At 40.3% G+C, this 23,989-nt stretch overlaps 1 protein-coding gene across 1 annotated transcript; it reads left to right on the top strand.

Annotated features, from left to right (window-relative positions):
• Positions 1-12,756: 12,756 nt before the first annotated feature.
• BCL10 (BCL10 immune signaling adaptor) lies at positions 12,757-22,970 on the top strand. Its single transcript, XM_033115951.1, has 3 exons — positions 12,757-13,081; positions 20,101-20,389; positions 22,178-22,970. Exons 1-3 carry the CDS (start codon positions 13,025-13,027, stop codon positions 22,537-22,539), a joined length of 708 nt encoding a protein of 235 aa, XP_032971842.1. The 5' UTR covers positions 12,757-13,024; the 3' UTR covers positions 22,540-22,970.
• The last annotated feature ends 1,019 nt before the right edge of the window (positions 22,971-23,989 follow it).

Here is a 23,989-nt window from a genome sequence, read left to right as displayed (position 1 = left end):
TGGAAGTCTCCAGGGATGCCAACTGATGGGCCATGGTCCGCGGAGCAGAGCTATCTCTCTTTCTGTCCTTGAGGTCCTTCCTCTCTCCCCATTCCCCAGTCTGTGGAATCTTCCGTCTGAGAGGCAGAGCTCACTTTGCAATTATGCAGTTATGCATCCGGCTCTTTTCTGTCCGACACCTGCACCAGTGACTTTTGACCTTAAACTACAAATTTGCCTCCTTTATTCTCTGATTCAAGAGTGATATCCTTCCCCTAAAGCAGTGGATGACTCATATCTAGTTTTCTGAGCTAGGAGGAAGATCCTCGGTGTACAAGTGAAGAAAATCAGAGAGTGCAAAGTTGGAAGGGTTGTGAGGGTTGGGGTGTGTGTCAGAACACAAAAATTCTTTAAAACATCCCACTCCATGTGGATTAGACATTGTGCCCGTAATATAAGGCTTGTTATGGTAGAGCTGTGTGTTCTTGTTCACATGGTTTCTTGCAGAGTTGAAGGACAGACATGTGGACCTTACACAGAGGAGAAAGTAGCTAGACCTAGCTTGGTTCAGCATGATTTGGGATCAACTATGGCTGTCCTGCTGGAGAGTTGACTGAGGAATCCAGATCTTGGGAAATGTACTGGTATTAAGCCTTGCATTCTTTAGTCTTTTGAAGACCATCATGTCAGACCTCACCTCTATCACTGAAGGTACGTTTTCCCCTTGAAGGGATGTGCCTGTCAATCATTTCTTGGGTAAGCTGAGCTAGAGCTAAGTGAAGGGGAAAAAATAAGCAAATACCTTCTCATTTTCCCTGGGGTAAGTCAGGCCTAGATTCTGAGGATGAACGTGAATGGAGCCCTCCTGTTTGGGGAGGTGGAGTTTGTTGATTAAGATGGCCTTTGCTATGGGAGGTAGGAATGAGAGAGTGTACCAGGTACTGTCTATGTCCTTCTAAAATGCCTGGGCACCCATCGCTTCCTACTGACTCCCTCCCTAGAGCTGCCTCCAGCTAGGAAGCACACTCTGCTTTGCACGTGGCAGCTAGAAGTACCAGGAAGAAAACACCCCCCCAGGAGAGTGGCCAGTGATGGTTTGGTGCAGGCAGATAAATCTACCCACTTTCTTCAATTCTCAGGTAAGACAATTCTGAGGACTGTGCTACACCAGCACTGTCCTATAGAAATGTAATATGAATCACATATGTGATTTTACATTTTCTAGTAATCACATTTTAAAAAGTCAAATGAAACTGGTGAAATAAATTTTCATAATATATCTTGTTTAACCCCATATGTAAGATATTATCATGACAATATGTAATCAATATAAAAGTTATCAGTGAGATATTTTACATTTTTTGTACTAAATGTTAGAAAGCCAATGTGTGTCTTACATGTAGAGCATATCTCATTTTTGATTAGCCACATTTTAAATGCCCAGCAGCCACGTGTGGCTAGTGGTTACCGTACTGGCCAGGACAGGTCTATATTGTCTCTCAAAGGTTGCCAATAGGATTGAGCCCAAGAGGCCCACAGTGATAATTTTCTCTTTACGCACTCAATCTAGACTTTCTTTTCCCTGAATGACTTCTCCACTCTCTTACTGATGCTTCCTGGGATTGATTATCTGCCGAATGAACTGCTTGCTCAAATCTGTGCCTGAGTCAGTTTCTGGGGAACACAACATAAGGCACGATGGATCTAAGCCTGTAAGCTCTAAGCGTAGCCACATCTCACGTTAGTTGTTAAATTTTTATCAAATTTGAACTTTCCTTCTGTTATTTTTATATGGGGTATATAAATGCAAAGTGTATTCTATGCTGTGACAACCTAGGGGAAGTGTCTGTCTATTCTCCAGCCTAAGAGCAAAGGACAGAACCATGTCCCCTCCCTTGAGGCCAAAATGGTGGCAGCAGTAGCAGCACCCATGGAGATAACTGTGCCCAGCAGAGGGGCAATTTCACAAGGGTCACCAACCACAATGTGGCCAAATGACAAGGAGGCTGGGGCAGAAGAACACGAGGGACCCACTTGTTTTCACACAAGATGGTCCTGGGGACCCTCAGACAAACCAGAGGACAGTTTTCAGCCATAAAACCTAAAAGAGTACAAACTACCACAATTCTATATTTAAAAGAAAATTTAAATGTATAGGCAAAAGTGGTAAAGTCAGGACACATGAGTGGTATGTGAATTAAGTCTCAATCTGCTGTTTGAGTCAGCATGACTTCCAAGTATCCACCGTCTGTGCCTCTGAGAGCAACTAAGATAAACAATGGCTGGTTGAGATATAGATTGACTCTGGCAGTATTCATAAGTTCCCTTAGAAAAGTTGCCTGTGTGGGATCACGACTTACAATGATGTCAGACAACACTTAATATGTAAAACAGCTCGTCAGGGTGTGGAGCAAATGTGAGAGAGCAATTTTATGTGAATAGACATGAGCACTAAAATATCTCTAGAAGAAACCTGACCCCAGAATGTCCACATATTATGTAGCAGAATCTTTTGTTGTATATTTATCTACTGTGTTTCCCCGAAAATAAGACTGGGTCTTATACCATATTTCCCTGAAAATAAAACACGGTCTTATATTAATTTTTGCTCCAGAAGATGCATTAGGGCTTATTTTCAGGGGATCTTATTTTTTTTCATGTACAGAAATCTACATTTATTCAAATACAGTCATGTCATCTTCTTCTGGAAAATCGTCGTAACGTACAAAATGCGTCCATCTGGGTGACGATCTTAACTGGGGCTTATTTTCAGGGTAGGTCTTATTTTCAGGGAAACATGGTATTAAAAATGGAAAATTCCTGCCTGCTCATTTGTATTCTGTCTCCAATTCTCTTAGGCAGAGTGGAACAGTCCTTTGAGAACTTTATATTTCCAGGCACATTTTTTTCTCAAGCCATCATCCTCACCAAATAAAAGCCAGTATATTTCAACTTCCATCAGCCAGACATAATAAATTAAGAAAGTATCATACAGAAGACTAGTCTACCCTTGCATCTTTATTTCCTTAACTCCCAAAACCATGTGTCTTCATTAGCTTTTCCAAAAATTGAATTTAAAATAACAACAATAGCAACATTTCACTTTGGCTCCCACAGCACACTCTCCTGAAAGTACTCTCTCTAATGTCACCAAAGACCTCATATTTTAAAACCACGGGTCCTCTCTCTGTTTTCCTTCTATTTGAATTTTCTGTAGCATCCAACATATTGAACACCCTTTTTTTGTTGTTCATTCCATTTCAATAAATATTTATTTAGCACCTACTATACACTAAGCACTGTTGGATGCATCAAAAAATAAAGCAAAGACCTCTACCTTGATGGAGTTTATATTATAACAAGGGAGACATCATAAGCCATAATTCTCAGTAAATGTAGTTTGTTAGAAGATGAAGACCAAACTGCCTTTCTGAGCAGCAAGGAAAAAGACTTGGCTTCTCAGGCTGGGAGTGTGAGTCAGAGGCCTGAAGACAACAGAAAATTATGAAGGGGAGGAGTACCTGTGGTTTCCACCTGAAATATCCCCACACAGTCAGTAAGTTCCTAAGAATCACAAGATGCCAAGTGTAACTGGATTTCTTATGGGAGACAAAGTTGGAGTGTTGCTTCACATCTGGGTCTGGCAAGTTCTGTTGATTCTCTCCAAGTCACACTGTCTGTCTCTCACTACTACCACCACTTTATGAGTTCAGGGTCTCAGCCTTCAAGCCGCCCTCCCTCCAGAGCCAGTCTTACTCTTCTCTACCCAGTCCCCTATATTGCCCAAAGGATCATTTCCTCAGATACAAATCAAATCTTCTCACTGCCTTTTTCCTACAATAGAGCTCCTGACATTGGAAATACGCTTTCCAAAGTTCCCCTAATAATATATACACCAAGAGACACAGGTTTATTTCTCAATAGAATCATATCTAAGAAAAGCACAACAGAATCATTTTGTCTCTCAAAAAAAGAACAAAATGCTTTCCAATCTTTTTTTAAAGTTTGATGCACTTTTCACAGCTGTTGAAACTACTTGTAGTTGAAATAAACAGCAAAGATTCTAAGAAACTGCTGGTGGTTGACAGAACTAAGTTAATTTTGACCACAGTCCAGGTTATCACAAGTGGTTGGTTTTGGGTTTTTAGAGCTGGCCCCAAGCAGTTTAAAGCACGTGATTCTAGCTCAACTAGGTACACAATGCCCAGAAACACAGAATCAACTACTACTCTTCAGCAATAAAGAGTTTCCTTTCTTCTCTGAAGGTAGATCAAGAGGGTGTGGGTGCTGCCCAGAGGGAACCGGCATCTAGGGAGGTGGCCTGGGGGCTGAGTTTCCCCAAGGCAGCACAGTTGAGGGGGAAACTGCACTGTGGCCAAGGAGAATCAAGGTCATCAAGAAGAAGGTGCTGACGAGCATCACTTCTGAAGGACGAGTTAATAAAGACAGGAAGTCTCAAAAATAATAAAGTGATAACTGCTAACATTTACTGCCTATATGGTATATGCAAGAAAGTAAGCATTTCACAGGCATTCAATCAATCTATAAAGATAAGATGTTGCTGTGTCTAATCCTTTATATGTTAGCATTTCCCAACATTCTACCTTTACTCCTCTTCACATAGCTAAGCTTTTTTTCCTGGGTGAATGAGAAACCTGGGCCAGAGAGCAGTTAGGAAACTTGCCTGAACTTGAACAGTTAAGTGGTAAAGGATTAACTCAAGTCCAAATGAAGTAAGGCTGAAAACCAGAGAATCAGGTGTGAGTCAGAGACCATAAAGATGGAGGTCAGGATGGAGGATGGGCAAGGGATGGGTTGGGGCAAGTGTGTTAGAGCTGAGGCCAGGAACTGTTGTAGAACGCCGAATTCATTAACAAGAGTTAATTAATTCTCCTTCATTAGCTGCATCCTGGTGTGTCACAGAAGTAAGAATGGCTGCTGAGAGGAACCATAAAGGACTGGATGGGGGTAATGGAAAAGTTACGCTGACATAAAGAAATGAAAAATAATGTTTTATTTTATTTCACTTTAGTTTATTGTGGTAAGAACATTTAACATGAGCTCTACCCACCACAACATTTTAGGTATACAATACAGTATTGTTAACTATCGGCATAATATTATTCAGCAAATCTTTAGAACATATTCATCTTGCATAACCGAAAATGTGTACCTCTGGAATAGCTTTTATTTAGTCAGTCAGTCATTCGACATGTATTTATTGGACACCTACTGCCTCAGTCTGTTCAGGCTGCTATAACAAATTACCACAGATTGGGCGGCTTATAAACAACAGAATTTTATTTTTCACAGTTCTAGAAGCTGTAAGTCTGAGATCCGGGCGCCAGCATGGTCTAGTTCTGGTGAGGGCCCTCTTCCAGGTGGCAGACTGCTGACTCTTGTTCTCTGAGGCTTTGCGTGGCAGAAAAAGCAAGAGAGCTTTCTGGAGCCTCTTCTATAATCCCATTCATGAGGGTTTTGCCCTCTTGACCTAGTCGCCCCCCAAAGACCCCACCTCAGAATACTATCACATTGAGGGTTAGGATTTCAACGTATGAATTTTGGGGAGACAAAAACATTCAGTTTTTCATAACACCTGCTATGTGCCAGGCGCTCTTCTAGGAGCAGCGCTGAAAACATGCTGGCCTTCCCAAAGTTACACTCTAGTTGAATCATAATAGATTAAATATTAAACATTACAAATAGTAGAACTGATGATGATTGCCAGCTCTTGTCAAGACAAAACCCCAGGGGAACTGGCTTAGGAAAATCAGAAGAAAGATAAAGGAAAAAAACAACCACTTCCTATCCTGCAGACCAAGGCCCTTCCCCTATCTAGCAGAGATCCCCAAGGTACAAATGACTCTGGAGTATGAACACGGTCTGGCAAAGGCTTAGAGTTCTGACTACTGTCAACATCGTTCAGGCCAACTATCTCGTCTTCTGGTGTTTGACTCCCCTTCGATGGCTTCTTCATAGAAAAACTTGTCTGGGATATGCTTGAATACCTTGCAGAAAATAAAACTTTTTACTCCTCAGTGTAACCCACTCCGGAGGAGTTCGGTTTGGGTTTGCTTTTGTTTATTTTATATTGATCCCTATTAGAGTTCATCTTGACCCCGAGTCTGTCACTAAATGTATTTTATGTTCTCAGTTTTGGGTTCCCCCCAAGTTAATTTAAAAAATAGCTTCTGGGTCACTAGTTTTCCAATGATGCTCTATAAAACCCTGCGTGTTGTGAGGAAGGTCTCAGAAGTGGTGGGACTGGGCAGGTGGGCAAAAGAGGAAGAGTCTACAGGTCTGCAGGCAGGGCCTTCAGAACCCAACCTCTTCTCCACCTTTAACCGTTTCATCTTTTCAGCTTCCACAGAGGATTTCACTGAAGAAAGGATTGCACAGTTAAAAAAAGTTTGAAAATTCTTGCTCCAGATATTCATCCCCTAAAGTCATTTATATAAATGTTAAATTGAATAGAATTAAGAGCAGGGCACTAAGGCACATTTCTCTGCATGTTAACAGCAATGACTATTATCTTGGGTACAGCTGGAAAACCATCCATGAACCAACCTCACTGTCCCACAGGGATCCCCACAGGTTACGAAATGTCTCCCTTGAAGCTCTCAGAGTGTGTCCTGTGTTTCACCATCCTGTTGAAATCATTAGTTCTCAGCCTTGACTATGATTCTAATGATCTCATTAGAATCAACTGGGAAATTTTCAAAACTACCGCTGCTCCTCAAAAGTTTAAACATAGAATTACCATGGGACTCAACAATTCCACTCCTGGATATATACCCAAGAGAAATGAAAACACATGTTCACACAATAACTTGTGCACAAATGTTCATAATAACAGTATTATTCATAGTAGCTAAAAAGTGGAAATAATCCAAATGTTTGCCAATTTATGAATGCATAAACAAAATGTGGTGTATCCAAACAGTGGAATATTATTTAGCCATAAAAAGGAATGAAGTACTGACTCCTGCTACAACATGGATAAACTTCAAAACATTATATGAAGTGAAAGAAGCCAAGCAAAGGTCATGTATCATTCCGTTTATATTAAATGTCCAGAATAGGCAAATCTACAGAGACAGAAAGTGAATGAATGGTTGCCTAGGCTAGGAAAGATGGGAGGAGTGAGGGTGAAGGACAAAGGGTACAGTTTTTTGGGTTTTGCGGTTTTTTTAGGAGTGATGAAATATTCCAAAATTGATTGTGGTGACGGTTGCAAAACTCTGTAAATATACTAAAAACTATTGAATTTTACTCTTTAAATAGGTGAATTATATGATATGTAAATTATATCTCGACAGAACTGTTAGAAAAAAAACTATTACTGTTCAGGCTTCCAGAGATTTTAAAAAATTGGTCTGCAGTGGGACTGACCTGCATTATACCTCTTGCCTTGTCCCAGGAACGTTTGAGAATCGTAGCTCCTCTGAATCACTATGCCCTGAAGCAGTTAGCTCAGTCCACTGCTAGTAATTAAGAACACTGGCCTTGTTACCAGATGGAGCTGAGTTCGAATCCTTATTCTGCTACTTGGTAGAAGAGTGGCTTTGGGCAAATCATATTTTCTAGTCTCATATTTCTCATTTGTAAAGCCTACTACCTGGAAAGACTGTTACAGGGATTAAATTGCAACAGCAAATGTAATGTGCTTGGCTCAAAGTGAGTATGAAATAAATTGCTAGTGATTGTTTCTTCCCAGGCAGCTGTACAACTGGGAGATCTAGCCCCTCCCTCAAGATTTCCCTGCTAGTAGATGGAATATTGCCTCCCTCAATTATGTTCAAGGTATCTTGTCCCATAAACAGGTAAGCCTCTAATACCAAATTCCTGTCCTCATTCTCCAAACCAACAGTCTTCTAGGGGGAAGGCAGAGGAAATGATCCCCTCTCTCTGGGTCCCTCACCAGCCCCAACAATTACTAGTCTTAGGGTACACTTGTGAATGTCCTCAGAGAGTTTGTTCAGGTCCACACTTACCACCCGCATCCTCCTGGTCCTTCCTTCCTGAGCTGGAAGCCACGCCCGGGAGCAGGACCACCTCCAGTCTTCATAAGCCCCTGAGCTGAAATGTCTGAATTCCACCACATGTTGGCTTGCCATTAAAATCCAGGGGTGTCTGTCTCAGAACTGGCCACTTTTTTCCCAAAAAATATTTACAGGAAACTTATAATTCACAATCACTTGGGATAGAATTCATTGCCCAGCATACCACCTGGTATCTCACAGGAAGTTTTGTAATAAATTATTAAATAACGGTTAAAGTTCCACCTATTAAAATCCTGGCCCAGTTCAATGACACCTCTTTCCAAATTGTGTTGTCTGTCAGAAATGGTTTCCTCTTCCCTCCCCCCGCATTTCTATCAGAGCTGTCTTTATTGAATGCTTATTAATTATTCCCAGGTCATACAGTCAATAATTGGCAAATCTAGAATCCAACTGCTCTGAGTTGAACAGTGTCTTCCCAAAATTCATGTCCACTGGCACCTCGAAACGTGACCTTATTTGAAAATAGTATCTTTACAGAGGTAATCAAGTTAAGATAGGGTCATATAGGATTAGAGCGTGCCCTAAATCCAATGATTAGTGTCCCTATGAGAAGAAGAAACTTGGAGACAGAGGCATAGGAAGAAAACAGAAAAGAAGGCCATGTAAAGATGGAGGCAGAGATTGGAGTTACGCTGCCACAGGCAAAGAATGCCACGGATTGCCTGCAACCACTAGAAGCTAGGAGGAGGCAAGGAAAGATGCTTCCCTAGAGCCTTTGGAGGGAGCATGGCCCTGCCTATATTGGAATTCCAGCCCCCAGAACTATGAGAGAATAAATGTTTATTGTTTTAAGCCATCCAGTTTGTGGTAATTTGTTACAGCAGCCCTAGGAAACTATTATACCAGCCTAGGTCGGTCAGATGCCAAACAGCTTCATTCTTAACAACTATGATATGCTACCTTGTGTTTGCAGCACCGAAACTGTTTTCTTCACAGTATATTTATCAGACGCCTCGTATTTCACAGTAAGAGGCAGATGGTGCACCTAGAAGTTGAGGAGGGGATGGAGGTAGAATTATTGCAAGATAGAGACTGGGCAGGACTGCTTTCTTGAAAACGTGCCCAACCTCCCCTACTGTCTGATCCTGTGATTTGGCAGAGAAGGGGAAGTGAGTTTGCTTATGAAGGAAGTGTGGTACACTAGAAAGAAAGCAGGAACTACACCTGCCATGAACTAGCTCTGTGATAGGCATATGACATTCATATATGGCTGCTTTGACACAGACAACTCGACTTGGGAACGTTGAGACATGTCCTCAAAAACAAAATATTAAATTTTCAGCTGTTAAAAATCCCGAAGCTCCTTACTCAGTTCCACCCAACCCCTGATCCTCATTCCATAACTCCCACTTCTGACACATAGCAGACACAACTTTTTAGTTAAATAAATAAATAAGGGAATGAATATCAAGGATGGAAGAACATTGGAGGTGTCACAAATGAAATGATGGTCAACGACAAGGAAAGAGTCAGATGCACAGTAACATCATGAAAGAAGTCTCAAGAATCAGCGATGTCTGCCACTAACATTGGGTAATCAAAAGCCGTAACAGAAGCAAATGTGGCAAAATATCAATATTTGTTAAATCTTAGTAATGAACGCAGGGTGTTTGTAATATTATTCTTTATAGTTTGGTGTGTTTGAATGTTTCACTTAACAAAGAACAGAAAGGGTGGCCGGATGGCTCAGTTGGTTCGAGCGCAAGCTCTTAACAAGGTTGCCAGTTCAGTTCCTACATGGGATGGTGGGCTGCACCTGCTGCAACTAAGATTGAAAACAGCGACTAGACTTGGAGCTGAGCTGCGCCCTCCACAACTAGATTGAAGGACAACGATCCGACTTGGAGCTGATGGGTCCTGGAAAAACACACTGTTCCCCAATATTCCCCAATAAAAAAAAATTTAAAAAATAGAACACCAACATCATAATGGCTAGATCAAAATGGGTGTCTCAAATTGGCATCATTCAAATCACTTTGCTTTGATGTGTACTGAATCCCCTCTTTCATCAACAGAGCTGATATGGTTATGGCAAAACAGTTCATTCCCACACATGGATGAAACAGTACTTTGGAGAGAACCTGTGAAAATATATATGAAATGACAGACAATAATCATTTCCTTGGGCTCTGTGCTCCTTCTCCTGGGAATTTATGCAAAGGAAATGATATTTCAAAAGAAAAAAAGATGGGGAACAGGTAGATTAAAAATCTGGGGACAAATGTTATAACAAGGAAAATTTTGGAATAACTTAGGGTAACCATGGAGTGCTCACCGCTGCTCCCACCCTGGTCACACTACCCTCCATCTTTGCCTGGATCGCTGTAATAGCCTCCAGCCTGTCTCTTTGTTTCCCCCTTACACCTACAGTCCACTCTTTACTCAGCGGTCAGAGTGATTCTTTTAAAAGGAAATGAAATCACTTCCCCACTTCTCAAAATGTTCTCACCACCCTCATAGCTACCAATCGTGGTCTGAGCCACCACGTCCTGAGGCCTGGATTATGACAATAGCTCCTAACTAGTTTCCCCTCTTCCATCCTCCTTAACTCAAGGAGACAGTGAAAATGCTCCCTTTCAAATCATAAATCGGATCAAGTCACTCCTCTGTTCGGAACTCTCCAGTGGCTTCCCATCTGACTCAGAGTAAGCAAGCCCATATGACTCAGAGCAAAGTCAGAGTAAACTTTTACACTGGCACACAAGGATCTCATCTCCTTCCCAGTCACACTGGATCCTTTTTATTGGTTCTTCTCTCTGCTCTTCTGTTCTTTCTCCATGTCCACACGGTTCATTCCCTCCCTTGCTTCAAGTGGTAACTCAAACCTCCCCCAGGGAGGTCTATTATTAACTACCCTATTTTAAATTTTACCACTCCGTAAAGCCTCATCCTACTTCCCTGTTTTATATTTTCTCTTAGTATTTATCATCTTCTGACATCATTTATACAACATTTCTCAAATGTCTATCTGCCCTGCCTGAAACACACATACGAGTACGCTAGAATTTAAACTCCAGGAGGAAAGGGAAATTCATCTGCGCTGCTCGCAGCTGTTTCCTCATTACCTAGAACAGTCTGGCACTTAGTTAACATTCAATAAATATTTGTGAAATGAAAGAACAAATGGTTAAGTAAATTGGGCAATACCACGATGGTGGAATATTAAGCAATCAGAAAAAGTATTGTGTATCAATGTGGAAAAAGACATATGACACAATGTTAACGTTAAATGCAGAATCCCTGTGTTGTGATCAAAACTACATTGGTGTGGCTTTGGCAACATTTTTTTTCTGGTTCTTTCCCTTTCTTTTCCCCTTAAATGTTCAGGTCCCCCAGTTTGTTTTTGGTTCTCTTGTCATTTTTATCTACCCTTATAGCTTCTGTGGGGACAGAGCCAGGAGTGCAGTTTCCAGGCTCTCGCCCTCACGTGGAAAGGTGCTCACTCGGGTAGTAAATGGCCATCAACTGTGATTGGATGGCCATCAGCTGTGGCTGGTTGGCTGTCAGCAGTGAGCCATTGGCCGCTAATATAACTGCCGTGGCTATGCTAGCAGCAAATGGGGGCTGGCAAGAAGATGGTGGCTGAGCTAGCAAGAGCAGATTGCAGTTAGCACTGCAGATTGCAGCTAGCTGGGGTTGGTTGGTTGGCAGACAGAGATGTGGATGGCAGGTTGCGGAGAGCGTGGCTCTTGCTTCCTGTGTCTCCAAACCAGCCGCCAGCGAGACTATAGTGGTATGAATCCCCTATGTATGGCTCTGTGGGTGTTCCTTTTTGGCCTCACCATGTCCTGCGTTCTTATATGAGGAGTGGGGCCAGAGACCCCACATCAGTCTCTGCATGACAGCTTCAAATACCATCTAGTTTATTTTTAGTTTATTTAGCATATTGTCCACCCTAAGGTTGGGCCCAGGGTTCTGTATTGAGCTTCTCACCGACTTACTCATGTTTCTCTGTATACACCTCTATTAGAATACCATCTGGGAATGGCTGTCTGTTCATCAGTCTCCCCAGTAAAATGGGAGAACTCTTATAGGATAAGATGCCTAGAACATATTAGTAAGGACTCAATAAATGTTTGAATAATACATAATAAATAATAAATTGAGTGCTTACCGTGTGCCAAGTACCTCTAAGAACTTTACATTTATATTTAATTCTCACAGCAGCCCTATTGAGGTAGATCTAGCTTCATTACACAGAATAAATATGGAAATATGTGTATAATAAACAGTATGCATACAATAAATTACATGTTAAAGTGGTGGGATTGTAGGTGGTTCTGCTCTTTCAAAAATTTCTTTAGTATTGTAGTTAGGTTGTGAGTGTATGCGCCTGCGCGCGTGCCTGCGCCTGATCAAATAATTTAAAAACTTGAGTGGGCAAATACAGCAACAGGAAATTGTAGAGCAAGGTCTGGGAAAAGGGGAGGAACCCAAAGGCACAGATCAGCCGAGACCAGACTCCACCAGTGAGCAGTCGGCAAAGGCGGGGAGGGTCCGCCCGCACAGCAGCAACCGGTTCCACCCACGGAAACCTTGCCTTTCCGGGAGGCCAAACCGATGTCACATGCAAAAGACCTGGAGGATGTGGGCGAAGCCACTCCTTAAAGGCTCGGGCCGGGAGGGCGGAGACAGGTTGGCCCGCGGGCTGGCACCGATTGGCTGCCGCAGGGACGGGGCGGGCTCTGCCGAGGGCCCTGCCGCACCTGCGCTGGAGCCTGTAGGAGAGGGAAGGAACGCGGGGCCGCGGGCCGCGTCTTTATGCCGTGGGTCTGCTGTTGTGTCGGCTCCACAGGCAGCGCCGGAAGCGCCACAGTGTGACTTCCGAGACCCTCCTGTTTTCCAAGGGGCAGCCCTCTTCCTCCTGAACCGCTCCGCCTCCGCTTCTTGTCCCTCATCCCGAGGCCGAAGCCTCCAGTTTAGGTGGAGCGGCGCAACCCGAGCTCCCGGACCCGGAAGAAGCGCCATCTCCCGCCTCCGCCATGGAGCCCGTCGCGCCGTCCCTCACAGAAGAGGACCTGACTGAAGTGAAGAAGGACGTGAGTAGCACAGCCTTACCCAGGCGCCCCGCGGGCTGGGGGCGGGCGGGGGCGGGCTGCAGCCCCGCGGGCGAGGAAAGCGGAAACCCGGAGTGCGAGTGGGAGGAGGAGCCTGTGGGTCGAGGAGGGAACCGGTGGGCAGTGGGCCCTGCCTTCGAGGGACCTTGGTGGAAGTGATCCTTCGGCGACATGTCAGTCCAAGTTTTGAATCGCCAAAAGCAGGGCGTGGGTTTCTGAAGCCGCCTTCAGTGGAGCGTTACTTCACTGTCTGCTTCTTGCCCACCCCTCACCTGTTCCCTGGTGGGTTTACCCCCCTGCGCTTTGGTGCCGCGTTCGTTGTTAGAGATCAGCGAGCGGCTCAGGTTCATCTTTGAGTCAGACTGTCCAGGCTGCTGGCTCGACCTGGAGGCTGGACCCGATGAAGGATCCCAAGCAGTGGAGCCAATATGTGAAACACTTTTGCAAAAGGGGTTGAGGAAGCTCAACAGCTGAAAGCACGATCTGGAATTCCCCTAGTAAGCGAACGCCCACATATTTAAATTGAGGGGAGGGGGATGAATACGTGTAGCCGAGAATTAATTTACAAGCAAACACCGAAAATATCCAATAGCTGAATTTTGCTCTTTTGCTTGGATGCTGCAGAAAATCTTAATATATATTCTTAAAGAATGACTTTGTTGAGGTATGACTTGTTTCTCCTTTTCCTTTGCTTTCAGTTGTTTTGCAGTATAAGACCTGTACGAATGCCACTAAAATATATTAATTCAAGTTAAAAACAAACAACATGAAGTGTGCTGTGGTTTAACACTACAAAACTCACAATTTCATCTTTGTGAATGTTCATCTACTTCAGATCCCTTCCTTTTCTCTCCCCTGTAAGGTTTATTACGCTGTACTCATAATTACAGTTAGTATGACTCAATAACAGTATGCCTTAGTTTCCTCATTCAGCAGATATTTATGGAACACTTACTGTAAGGAAAGTACTGTCCTTGAGCCTGGAAAGATACAAAAAATGAGGATCTGCTTTACATTTAGTTGATATAAGACTGGGACATTGATAACTAATATAGAATAAATGAGTGTTGTCTTACTCAAGATTTGTGCCAGTAAAACCATGAACTTCAAAACTAGGCTTGCTTTGTTCCAGATGCTGTGTCACACTACTTACAATGTTCCCATTTAATCTTTTTTTTTTTAAATTAAAGTTTGTTGGGGTGATAATTGTTAGTAAAGTTACATAGATTTCAGGTGTACAATTCTGTAATACATCATCTATATCTCACATTGTGTGTTCACCACCCAGAGTCAGTTCTCTTTCCATCACCATATATTAGATCCCATTTACCCTCTTCTAGAGGCCCCCTCCCTCCTTACCCTCTGGTAACCCCTAAACTATTTATTGTCTGTGTCTATGAGTTTTTAGTCCTTCTTTTTTTTGTCGTGTTCTTTTGTTGTTTTCAGTTTTATATACCACGTATCAGTGAAATCGTATGGTTCTCTACTATTTCTGTCTGACTTATTTCACTTAGCCTTATAATTTTAAGTTCCATCCATGTTGTCACAAATGGTCCTATTTCATCTTTTCTTACCGCCGAATAATATTCCATTGTGTATATATACCACAACTTCTTTATCCATTCATCTATCAAAGGACATTTTGGTTGTTTGTCTTGGCCACCGTAAATAAACGGTGAACATTGGAGCGCACATGTCTTTATGGATAAATGTTTTCAGATTTTTTTGGGTAGATACACAGGAGAGGGATTCCTGGGTCATATGGTAATTGTATTCTTAAATTTTTGAGGAATCTCCACACTGCCTTCCATAGTGGTTGCACCAACCCATTTAATCTTTACAACAATGTCTAAGGGAGATAATTGTCATTCCTATTTTACAGCGGATAAAACAGGCAGTGAGAGGTTACAAGTGGGAGGATGTAAAACTTGTATGCCAACGCAGATGTGAAGAGTGGCTTCCAGGTGTTTATTTTTTTCTATCAGTTCGTTGATATTCATCTCCATGATTTCATTTTACAGCTATATCAGAAATTCATAACCTTGGGGAGTCATGGATGGGTTTCAGGAGGTCTATGAAAAAAAGTATGTGCACATATTTTTCTTAGAAATTTTTTTCATGATATTTTCAAAATGGTTTATGACCTTAGACCCGGGGTGTCCAAACTTTTTTCAACGTTTTTCACCAAGGGCCATATGCGGTAAAATACACAAGCAGCCGGGCCACTCACTCGAGGTGAAGTACGTATTGCCTCACCTGGTTTATTTAAGTAAACTAAATATATTTTTGGAATTTGCTGCGGGCCAGTTAACAATGGATCATGGGCCGCAGTTAGCCAGCGGGCCGCAGTCTGGACACCCCTGCTTTAGATAGTTATCAGCCACATATTTGAACTTTCTTCTCTCTGAACTATAGGCACTTATTTCCAGGTATCTACTGGAAATCCACTTTATGTCATGCAGATTCCTCACCTTGTCTAAAATTGAACTTTTTATTTTCCCTCCCCCAAAGCTGCTTGCTGTTCCTACTATAGTCTCTGTCTTGATGAATAGTATACCATCACCCGTCCTCCTGGAAACTCCTACTTCTTCACTATACTCCTTTTCCATCCTGCCCCATCTAGCTTTTTACCTCATGTTTTGGGTGGAATTTAGTTCAGTTGAATTAAATACGGGTTACATGCTGCTGTGAGGCTGATACTGTAGTTGCATCTAACAGTTTAAAAATTTAAAACTAAGATACAATCCTAGTTTGAAAAGAGCTTGATTTCTTGGGAGGAGAGAGATAGACTTAAAATGATAATTAACAAATAACAAAATAAGTGCAATGAATTTTACATTCATCCAAAACACTGTCTATTTAGCATTCTACTAAGTGCAGGGTATACAGAGTAGAACAAAACATACCTGGTGTTTGCCTGCTTCAAACATATAGGTCATTAGGGTTGAAAACAAATACATAGGCAATTACAAATGATGGTAAGTACTATGAAGGAGACAGACAGATGTTGAGATGATAACAGGGGGCATGTACTTGAGATAATATGGTCGGGAAAGTTACGTTTAAGTTGGTTCCTGAGAGATATGACAGAACTCAGGGAGGAGCATTCCAGGCAGAATAGAATTTCCAAAGGACCTAAAACAGGGAGGATCTTGGTGACTTGGGGAAATTGGAAGAAGGCAGAGGAGAGGGTTCCCTGAGGTGAAATTAGGAGGAAGGTGGGCTAGAGCCAGATCATGAAGGGTCTTAATAGATGGTAGTAAAGTGTTTGGATGTTTTTTCCCCAAGTGTAGTAGGGACCTATTGAAGAATAATATTTTTAAAAGATCCCTCTGCCTATTTTATGGACTGAGGAGAGCAAAAGTGAAAAGAGGGAAACCAGGAGACTCTTAGAATTTATATATTTGAGAGATGGTGGTGATTTGAGTCAGATTGAAGGCGGTGGAAATGGATGCAGCTAGAGAATTCCAGATGCATTTTTGAAAAGGAAATTATAGGCCTTGGTGATGGATTGTATGTAGGAACTGGGAATAGAATGGAATCAGATTAGTATGCGGAAATGTCAGATCAGCAACTATACCCACAAGTCTGAAGATCAGAAAAGAGATCTGAGCTGAAAATATAAATGTGGGATTGAATGAGTTCACTTCGGGAGTTGGGAGCTAGACGGGAAAAGGAAGATCATAGAAAAGTTAAAGTGAGAAGTTATAGAAATGGGAAGAAAGCCAGGAGAGTGTGGTAAGACAAGAAGAGCATTTCAAGAAAGGCATGGTCAACTGTGTCCATGCTGCTGTAAAGAAAGGTGAAGACTGAAAATTACCAGATTTGTCATTAAGGAGCTCATTGGTGACTTTGAGAAGAGTAGTGAGACAGAATGGAAGGGTCTAGGAATGAATCGGGAGATGAGAAGTGGAGTCCTGCTTTATGGAAAAGTGAAATCTGTACACAGGGTATTGTAAGAACAGAGGAGAGGGGTACCTAACTTATTGTGGGAAACTTAGGGAAAACTTCCTGAAGGAGATGACTGCTGTCCTGAATCTTAATAGCGACGTGGGGTATGAGAAGAGAAAACAAGACAAAGATAACGTCGTAAAGAAAGACAGACAAACAGCAGTTTCAGGTACAACATAAATTATCAGGACAGATAGAGATGGCGATAAATTAAGCTGGAAATGTAGGTAGGATCCATACTATGGAGCGCCCTGTCTGCCATTCTATTAGCTATTATTGAGTACTTACTATGTATCAGAGACAGTCAAATCTTCATATGCGTGGTCTCATTTAGTCCTAGAGGTCCTCCAAAGTACCATTTTATCACTAAGGAACTGGAAGCTTGGAGAGGTTAAGTAACTTGCGCCAGCTCTCACAGAAGTATGTGGCAGATTGAGGATTTGAAATGCGGTTGCTCTGAGTCTAGAGCCATGCTCTTTTCTACTATTCTGCCATTGTTGAGGAAATTTATCCTTTTAAGGCAGGGGTGGAACACACACAGTGTTTTAAATTTAAAAAAAAATTAACTGACAGCATTTCAATATTAGAGTTCATATAACTCTGATTTTCTCTTGAAAATTTGGAAAATCTGATACATTTGTGAAGGGGAAATTTGAGGGGGAGGAGAGAAGTAGGAAGTATAACTAGGTTAAAAGCCCATGCAAAAAGACCTGAACTAACTACAGTAATGCTAACAATAGAGATGAAGTAAAGGGGCGAATTCGATAAATATAAGAGGTAGAGTGTCAGGGCTTGGTGGATGGGTGATTAGTGTGGCAAGTGAGTGAAAGAGGGAAGGTCAAGGATCATGGTAGGTTTATAGCATGATTGGCTGGGTGGTGATACTCTCAAATGAGTTGAGACTATTAGAGCAAAAGAATAGGGGAAAATAAATTTGCTTTTGGACATGTTGAATTTGAAGTACCTTTGGGATGTCTAGATGGAGAAAGTCTTGATCGCATACCCAAATTTGGGAATTATCGCATCAGTGATAGAAAGGACAATAGGTGAGGTTTTTCAAGGAGTTCATCTTTTAAATCTAGTCGTCTCTGTCTCCATCCCCACAGCTTAAATTCATGCACTCAATATATGTAAGAGATGGCAGCAGTCTTCTAATTGGTCTCCTTTGACCCCAGTATTGGCTCCCCCCTGGTCCTCTGCAATAGTTGTCTTATTGCTTCTTATTTATATACCTTGCATGATTCTTTCGGCTACAGGGAAATGTGTGTTCCTCAGCATGTTATAAAAATTCTTCTGTGATCCAACTCCAGTTTTCCTTCTTAACTGCGTTCCTCACCATCCTCTCACATGCAGCCTGTGTTCCAACTGCCCCAGACTTCACAGTATTTTCTCCACTGCACACCTTCATGCCTGTATAGGAAAAAGTATAGCCAAAAGTATAGCCTCTAAATAGAAAAAGTATAGCCTCTAAATATCCCAGGTCCTGGAGGTAGCGTTAATTAATTGCTTACTCTGTGCTCCCCAGTACTTGATCAATAGTCATTTTTTTCTCCCTGAGTCATATCACATTGTTTTATAATTGTTGGCTTACATGTGATATGTACTCTAACTAGACCATGAGCCCTTTGCATGCAGGTTTCAAGTCTTGTTGGTCTACATGCTTAGTACTTGGCATATTTGGCATTTCGATATATGAAACGTTTGTTGTGTGAATAAATAAAGGAATATGTGATTTCACATATTCTCATCAACTGAGAATTACAGGAACCTTTTATTAGTCTACTTTTTTTTTTTTATTAAGATTTTTTTGAGGAAGGGGAACAGGACTTTATTGGGGAACAGTGCGTACTTCCAGGACTTTTTCTTTTTTTCCAAGTCAAGTTGTTGTCCTTTCAGTCTTAGTTGTGGAGGGCGCAGCTCAGCTCCAGGTCCAGTTGCCGTTTTCTAGTTGCAGGGGGCGGAGCCCACCATCCCTTGCAGGACTGGAGCTCCAACCGCCTGAGCCACTGGGCCGGCCCCAACTAGTCTACTTTTCTGCTACCATATTATACTTGGGTACTTTTGAGATCTTCCATTGCCCTTTGCTCATCATGATAGATGTGAGTCATATTAGTGATCATGTCCATCACTAACATTTATTGATCACTATGTAGCAGGCACTTTTCTAAGTACTTTGCATGTATTAACTTATTCCTCATAACACTCAGATGAGGAAACTGAGGCACAGAGAAGTTACTTACCTAAGATCACATAGCTAGTAAGTGAAAGAGCTACAGTACAGTCACTGGCACTGAACTATTAAAGTCGTTTATTGGGACCCATATCAATTTTTTGCTAATTAAACCCCCTTGGTACTTCTCAGATCTAACCCTGTTTTCTGTGATTTCCTTTTTTTTATTTCTTTAATTCCAACATTCACTATTCCTTTAGGTTTCTTTCCCCACAACATCTTTCTACCTCCCTTCTACCAAATGACTCACTGAGTTGGAGAATAGTCTTTCCTAGTGACTCCAAAAAGATAGACACATTATGGGCCCTTTTAGGTTAGTGTTTGTTTAAAAAAAAAATAGCTTTACTCTAGGAAGATGGAAAATTAACAAACATGAGAAAGTTCTCAACTCTGAGACCTCTGATTAAGTTATCCTCTCTGGTCCTGACTAATCCTGGATTTCTTGATAAATGGTAACTAAAACGTATGGAAGCCTCTGCTTTCATCTTTACCTGTAAAGGTAGCCCTCAGCAAACCACCGTATTTCCATGGACTCAGGCCTTCTAAATTAGAACGGCCCCTTCTCACAGTTGCCTGGTCCTGGTTTCTAGGTGTGAAAATGAGATCAGCGCAGGACAGAAGCTATGAAGAATGTCTAGTCTAGGACCTACTTTTTCTACTTGGACCTTCATCTTTATAGCATGCATTTCAGTAGGCCTGAGCCTCCCTTACTTCAAAATGTCTTCTCCCACCAGTTAAGATTCATAACTAATAATTAGTCACCTATGTATTTTCCTCAGGTGTTAAACAATAACATTGAAGCATATTTTATGTTTTTTAGGCCTTAGAAAATTTGCGTGTGTACCTGTGTGAAAAAATCATAGCTGAGAGACATTTTGATCATCTACGTGCAAAAAAAATACTCAGTAGAGAAGACACTGAAGAAATTTCTTGCCGAACATCAAGTAGAAAAAGGGCTGGAAAATTATTAGACTACTTACAAGAAAACCCTAAAGGACTAGATACCCTGGTTGAATCTATTCGACGAGAAAAAACACAGAACTTCCTGATACAGAAGATTACAGATGAAGTGCTGAAACTTCGAAATATAAAACTAGAACATTTGAAAGGTGAATATATATAAAAGAATTCATTTAAATGTAACAGTGCTTTTAAAAGTAAAATGCAAAACAAAACAAAAAACTCAGAAATTATTGTTTTGCTTTTATTCAAAAAGTTAAGCTTCAGAATTACATTCAGTTTGCATTTTTTAACCTTATATGATGTCACTGCATTGGAAAAGTGGAATATCACTTAATGTTTTGTATTTATATTCATTAACAATACCATTTTTAGAAAATTTAACTATAATAAAGTCCCAGTACGCACAGGGGTTTGTTTCTAAAGTCATCAGAATGTAAGATTAATGTATTGAAAAGTAACCCCTGAAAATGCACATCACACATCAAGAATAGTATGTAGGCAAATATTTTAATAAGTCTAACTCTGATAGTTTTTCTACCACCAGTTGATCACAAGATGAAACGGTTGGCTTATGTTTGTAAGAATCATGTTGTATAAATTAGACATGAAACACTAGAATCACACTTAGGCAAAATGAGAGAGGCATGGAAACTGAGACTGCTGGAGAAAATAGCAAATTCACCACTCCTGTTTCACACTCACCCCATAGTACACACAGTGATTGAAATGCTGTGTAATTTGCCTGCACAATATAACCTCCCCCCCCCGCCCCAGCCCCATCTCACTCTCTGTCTCTCCAGAGCACTTACGTTAATTGTGAATGTGATGTAGCTCTACTCCAGCTCTTCTAGGCGCTGGGAATACAGAAATGAGTAATTTAGGACTCTGCCCTTAAGGAACTCACAATCTCTAAGTCCATGTTTGAACACATTGGAAGTTTCCCATTCTGAGTTCTGTTTTAAAAAAAAGTTTATAGCACGGGACAGAAATGCTGAATGTATTGTGAAGTTGAAAAACTAGTGGGAAAAAATGACGTATAAATGTATTTTATAGACTTTGCAGGTTTTACATAAAATTTGTCAACTCTGGAGGCTCTTTGCCTATGGATAGTTAGGAGTTGAATATTTGCTAAGCTTAACAGGAAGATAAATTTTGTTTGTGTTTATTCTTTTCACCCTGAAGCTAAATTGTTGGCTATACTTTTAGATATGATAAAGTTCTTTGATCAGAAGAACAACCACTGTCATTTAAATAAATGTGTTAGATTGAGAACCAGGACATTATCTGTTTAATGTGAAGAGGAGACCTGGAATCTAATTCTCACTTTCTTACGAAGAAGTCCTAGAATGCTGGACATGACTTAACTGTTCTGAGTCTCTGTTTTCTCAACCTCTAATAGTGAGAGACTATACTAGATGACCTCTGAAATCCCTTTCAAATACCGTGATTCAAGAATGAGTAATTGGCATTAACTCAGAATTTTATTATATGCCCTGTTTAAATTTTGTTTTTATTGGGTAATGTTATTTTTGTAACAGAATGCTAAAGAATATTAGTTGTGAAAGCTATTTCTTATTTTATGAAAAATTTTAGGAGCTACTTCATTTTTTTTCTAGGTCCTTCAATAGTTAAGTATAGAAGTATACAAATTAAATATAGACTATAGCATATCATTTAGCTTCCTTGAGACTATTGCCATGTCTGGCAAATGTAAGAGACTATTGCTTTATCTGAAAAATGTAAATAATAGTATACTTCATAGTTATTGGGAAAAACAATTGAAATGTGAAATGGATTATGACAGAATTTATAAATTACTGTTTAAATTTTGCTTGTGTGGTCACTAGCTTGTAATCTTTAAAAAGTTACAAGATAGGGATTGACTGAGGTTTGTTGGTTTCTTTTTCATTGACATCTGAATAATTTTATTATAGGACTGAAATGTAGCAGCTGTGAACCTTTTCCAGATGGAGCCACAAACAACCTTTATAGATCAAATTCAGATGAGAGTAATTTCTCTGAAAAACTGAGAGCATCCACTGTCATGTACCATCCAGAAGGAGAATCCAGCACGGCCCCCTTTTTTTCTACTGATTCTTCTGTGAATTTGCCTGTTCTAGAAGTAGGCAGAACTGAAAATCCTAACTTCTCTTCAACTACACTTCCCCGACCTGGGGACCCTGGGGCTCCTCCTTTGCCCCCAGAGCTACAGTTAGAAGAAGGAACTTGTGGGAATTCGAGTGAGATGTTTCTTCCCTTAAGATCACGTGCTCTTCGCGGCAATGACAGTTTATAGCCTTTTAATTATTTTTTTAATAATCACAAAAATATTTGAAAGGATATGAGTCTTTTTATAAAATTGCAATAATGACTTATTAACATCTGATACATGTCTTTTAAAATGCAATGTTAGCACACTTTGTAAATAGACTTTTGGAATAAAAGCATACTTTTAGATAGCTAAAATCATGTTGATCATGGTTTTTTTAGTATTTTTTTCATTTTTGAGGTGTTCAGTATTTTCACTTTTTTTATGTTTTAAGACGAATTTTATGAGGGAACATTATTTGAGAATAGAGTCTTAGGCTGAGACTAATTTTTTTTTTCTCAGCGCATTTGTGGTAGAAATTTTCAGTCTAATAGTCCTTTCCAACCATTCAGCAGTAAATTTTCAGGATTAAACTTTCTCTTCAGTAATAAAGCCAATCACGGATGGGAAAACTACCAGTGTAGTGAAAAGAATCTCTTTCTCACTCAGTTTGGTGTATAGACACTTGCAGTGTCCCCTTCTGATGCAGAGGAACATCAGACACAGTATGAGCCACCTAAGACCTCAACTTGCCAAAATACATTTCTTATTAACCTTTGCAATTAATGTTATTTTCTTTAGACTTTTCATATTCTTTGCTTTATCATTTTCACTCCTAGAGAAAAATCTTGGAAAAAACTTGTTATTACATGTAAGTTGACGAGATTTTTAAAAATACTTTTTCTGTACTTTTCATTCTGTTTTAATGAGAACCACTGTATGAGTTGAAATAACTAGAACAAAATGATGTGTGTGTGAAGTCTATTTTTAATAGACTTGTTTGGAACAAGTCGGACATTAGCTAGATTTGTCTTTTTGTTATATAACAAAGTTTGACTGATATTACACATTTATAAATTATGCTCTCTTGTTCATTTAAATTATAATTCTACCTATTTCCAGGGAGTCACCTAATATATTTCAATTACTTGCAAAAAGTAGAGATAAAAGTATGCTATTAATAATAAAAGATTTTAAATTGTAGTGCTGTTTTGGAAGTTTCAGACTTTTCAATAGAAAGTAAATATCAAAAACACTTATATGTGCCAGTTTTTATAGAAAACATTTCAAATTGTAAAATCAAGTTGCATTTCTGGATGGACTGATGAATTTATCAATCATGAAGAAGATTGATGGTTTAAAAAAATATTTTAAAGAGTGGAAGAATTTTCTAAGGATTATGGAGAAACATATTTCATCTCTAGTGTAGCATAAGAAAGTAGTGGCATTACATTTTAAGAAATCTTAAAAGCAGAAGCAGGCTTTTCATTTGATTAATTAAAATAAAATTTGATACACAGTTTTTTTATTTAAATAGTACTTGTTCAGAATCAAATATAAATATGCTGTAGCATCTATATTTATAGTTTATAATAGTTCTCTTTCAGACTGTTGAATAACTAGGCAGTAAAATTAAGGTTTTAACAAATTTACGCTT

This window comes from Rhinolophus ferrumequinum, chromosome 9 (assembly GCF_004115265.2).
Source record: "Rhinolophus ferrumequinum isolate MPI-CBG mRhiFer1 chromosome 9, mRhiFer1_v1.p, whole genome shotgun sequence".
In the NCBI taxonomy this organism is placed as follows: domain Eukaryota; kingdom Metazoa; phylum Chordata; class Mammalia; order Chiroptera; family Rhinolophidae; genus Rhinolophus; species Rhinolophus ferrumequinum.
The sequence above is the reverse complement of the archived record's forward strand: the minus strand, read 5'-3'. Positions and strand labels throughout refer to the sequence as shown.

Coding starts and splice junctions, on each gene's coding strand:
- BCL10 (XM_033115951.1), top strand. CDS start 13,025: ATGGAGCCCGTCGCGCCGTCCCTCACAGAAGAGGACCTGACTGAAGTG. Junction 13,082..20,100: donor TGACTGAAGTGAAGAAGGAC/GTGAGTAGCACA, acceptor TATGTTTTTTAG/GCCTTAGAAAATTTGCGTGT. Junction 20,390..22,177: donor AAAACTAGAACATTTGAAAG/GTGAATATATAT, acceptor ATTTTATTATAG/GACTGAAATGTAGCAGCTGT.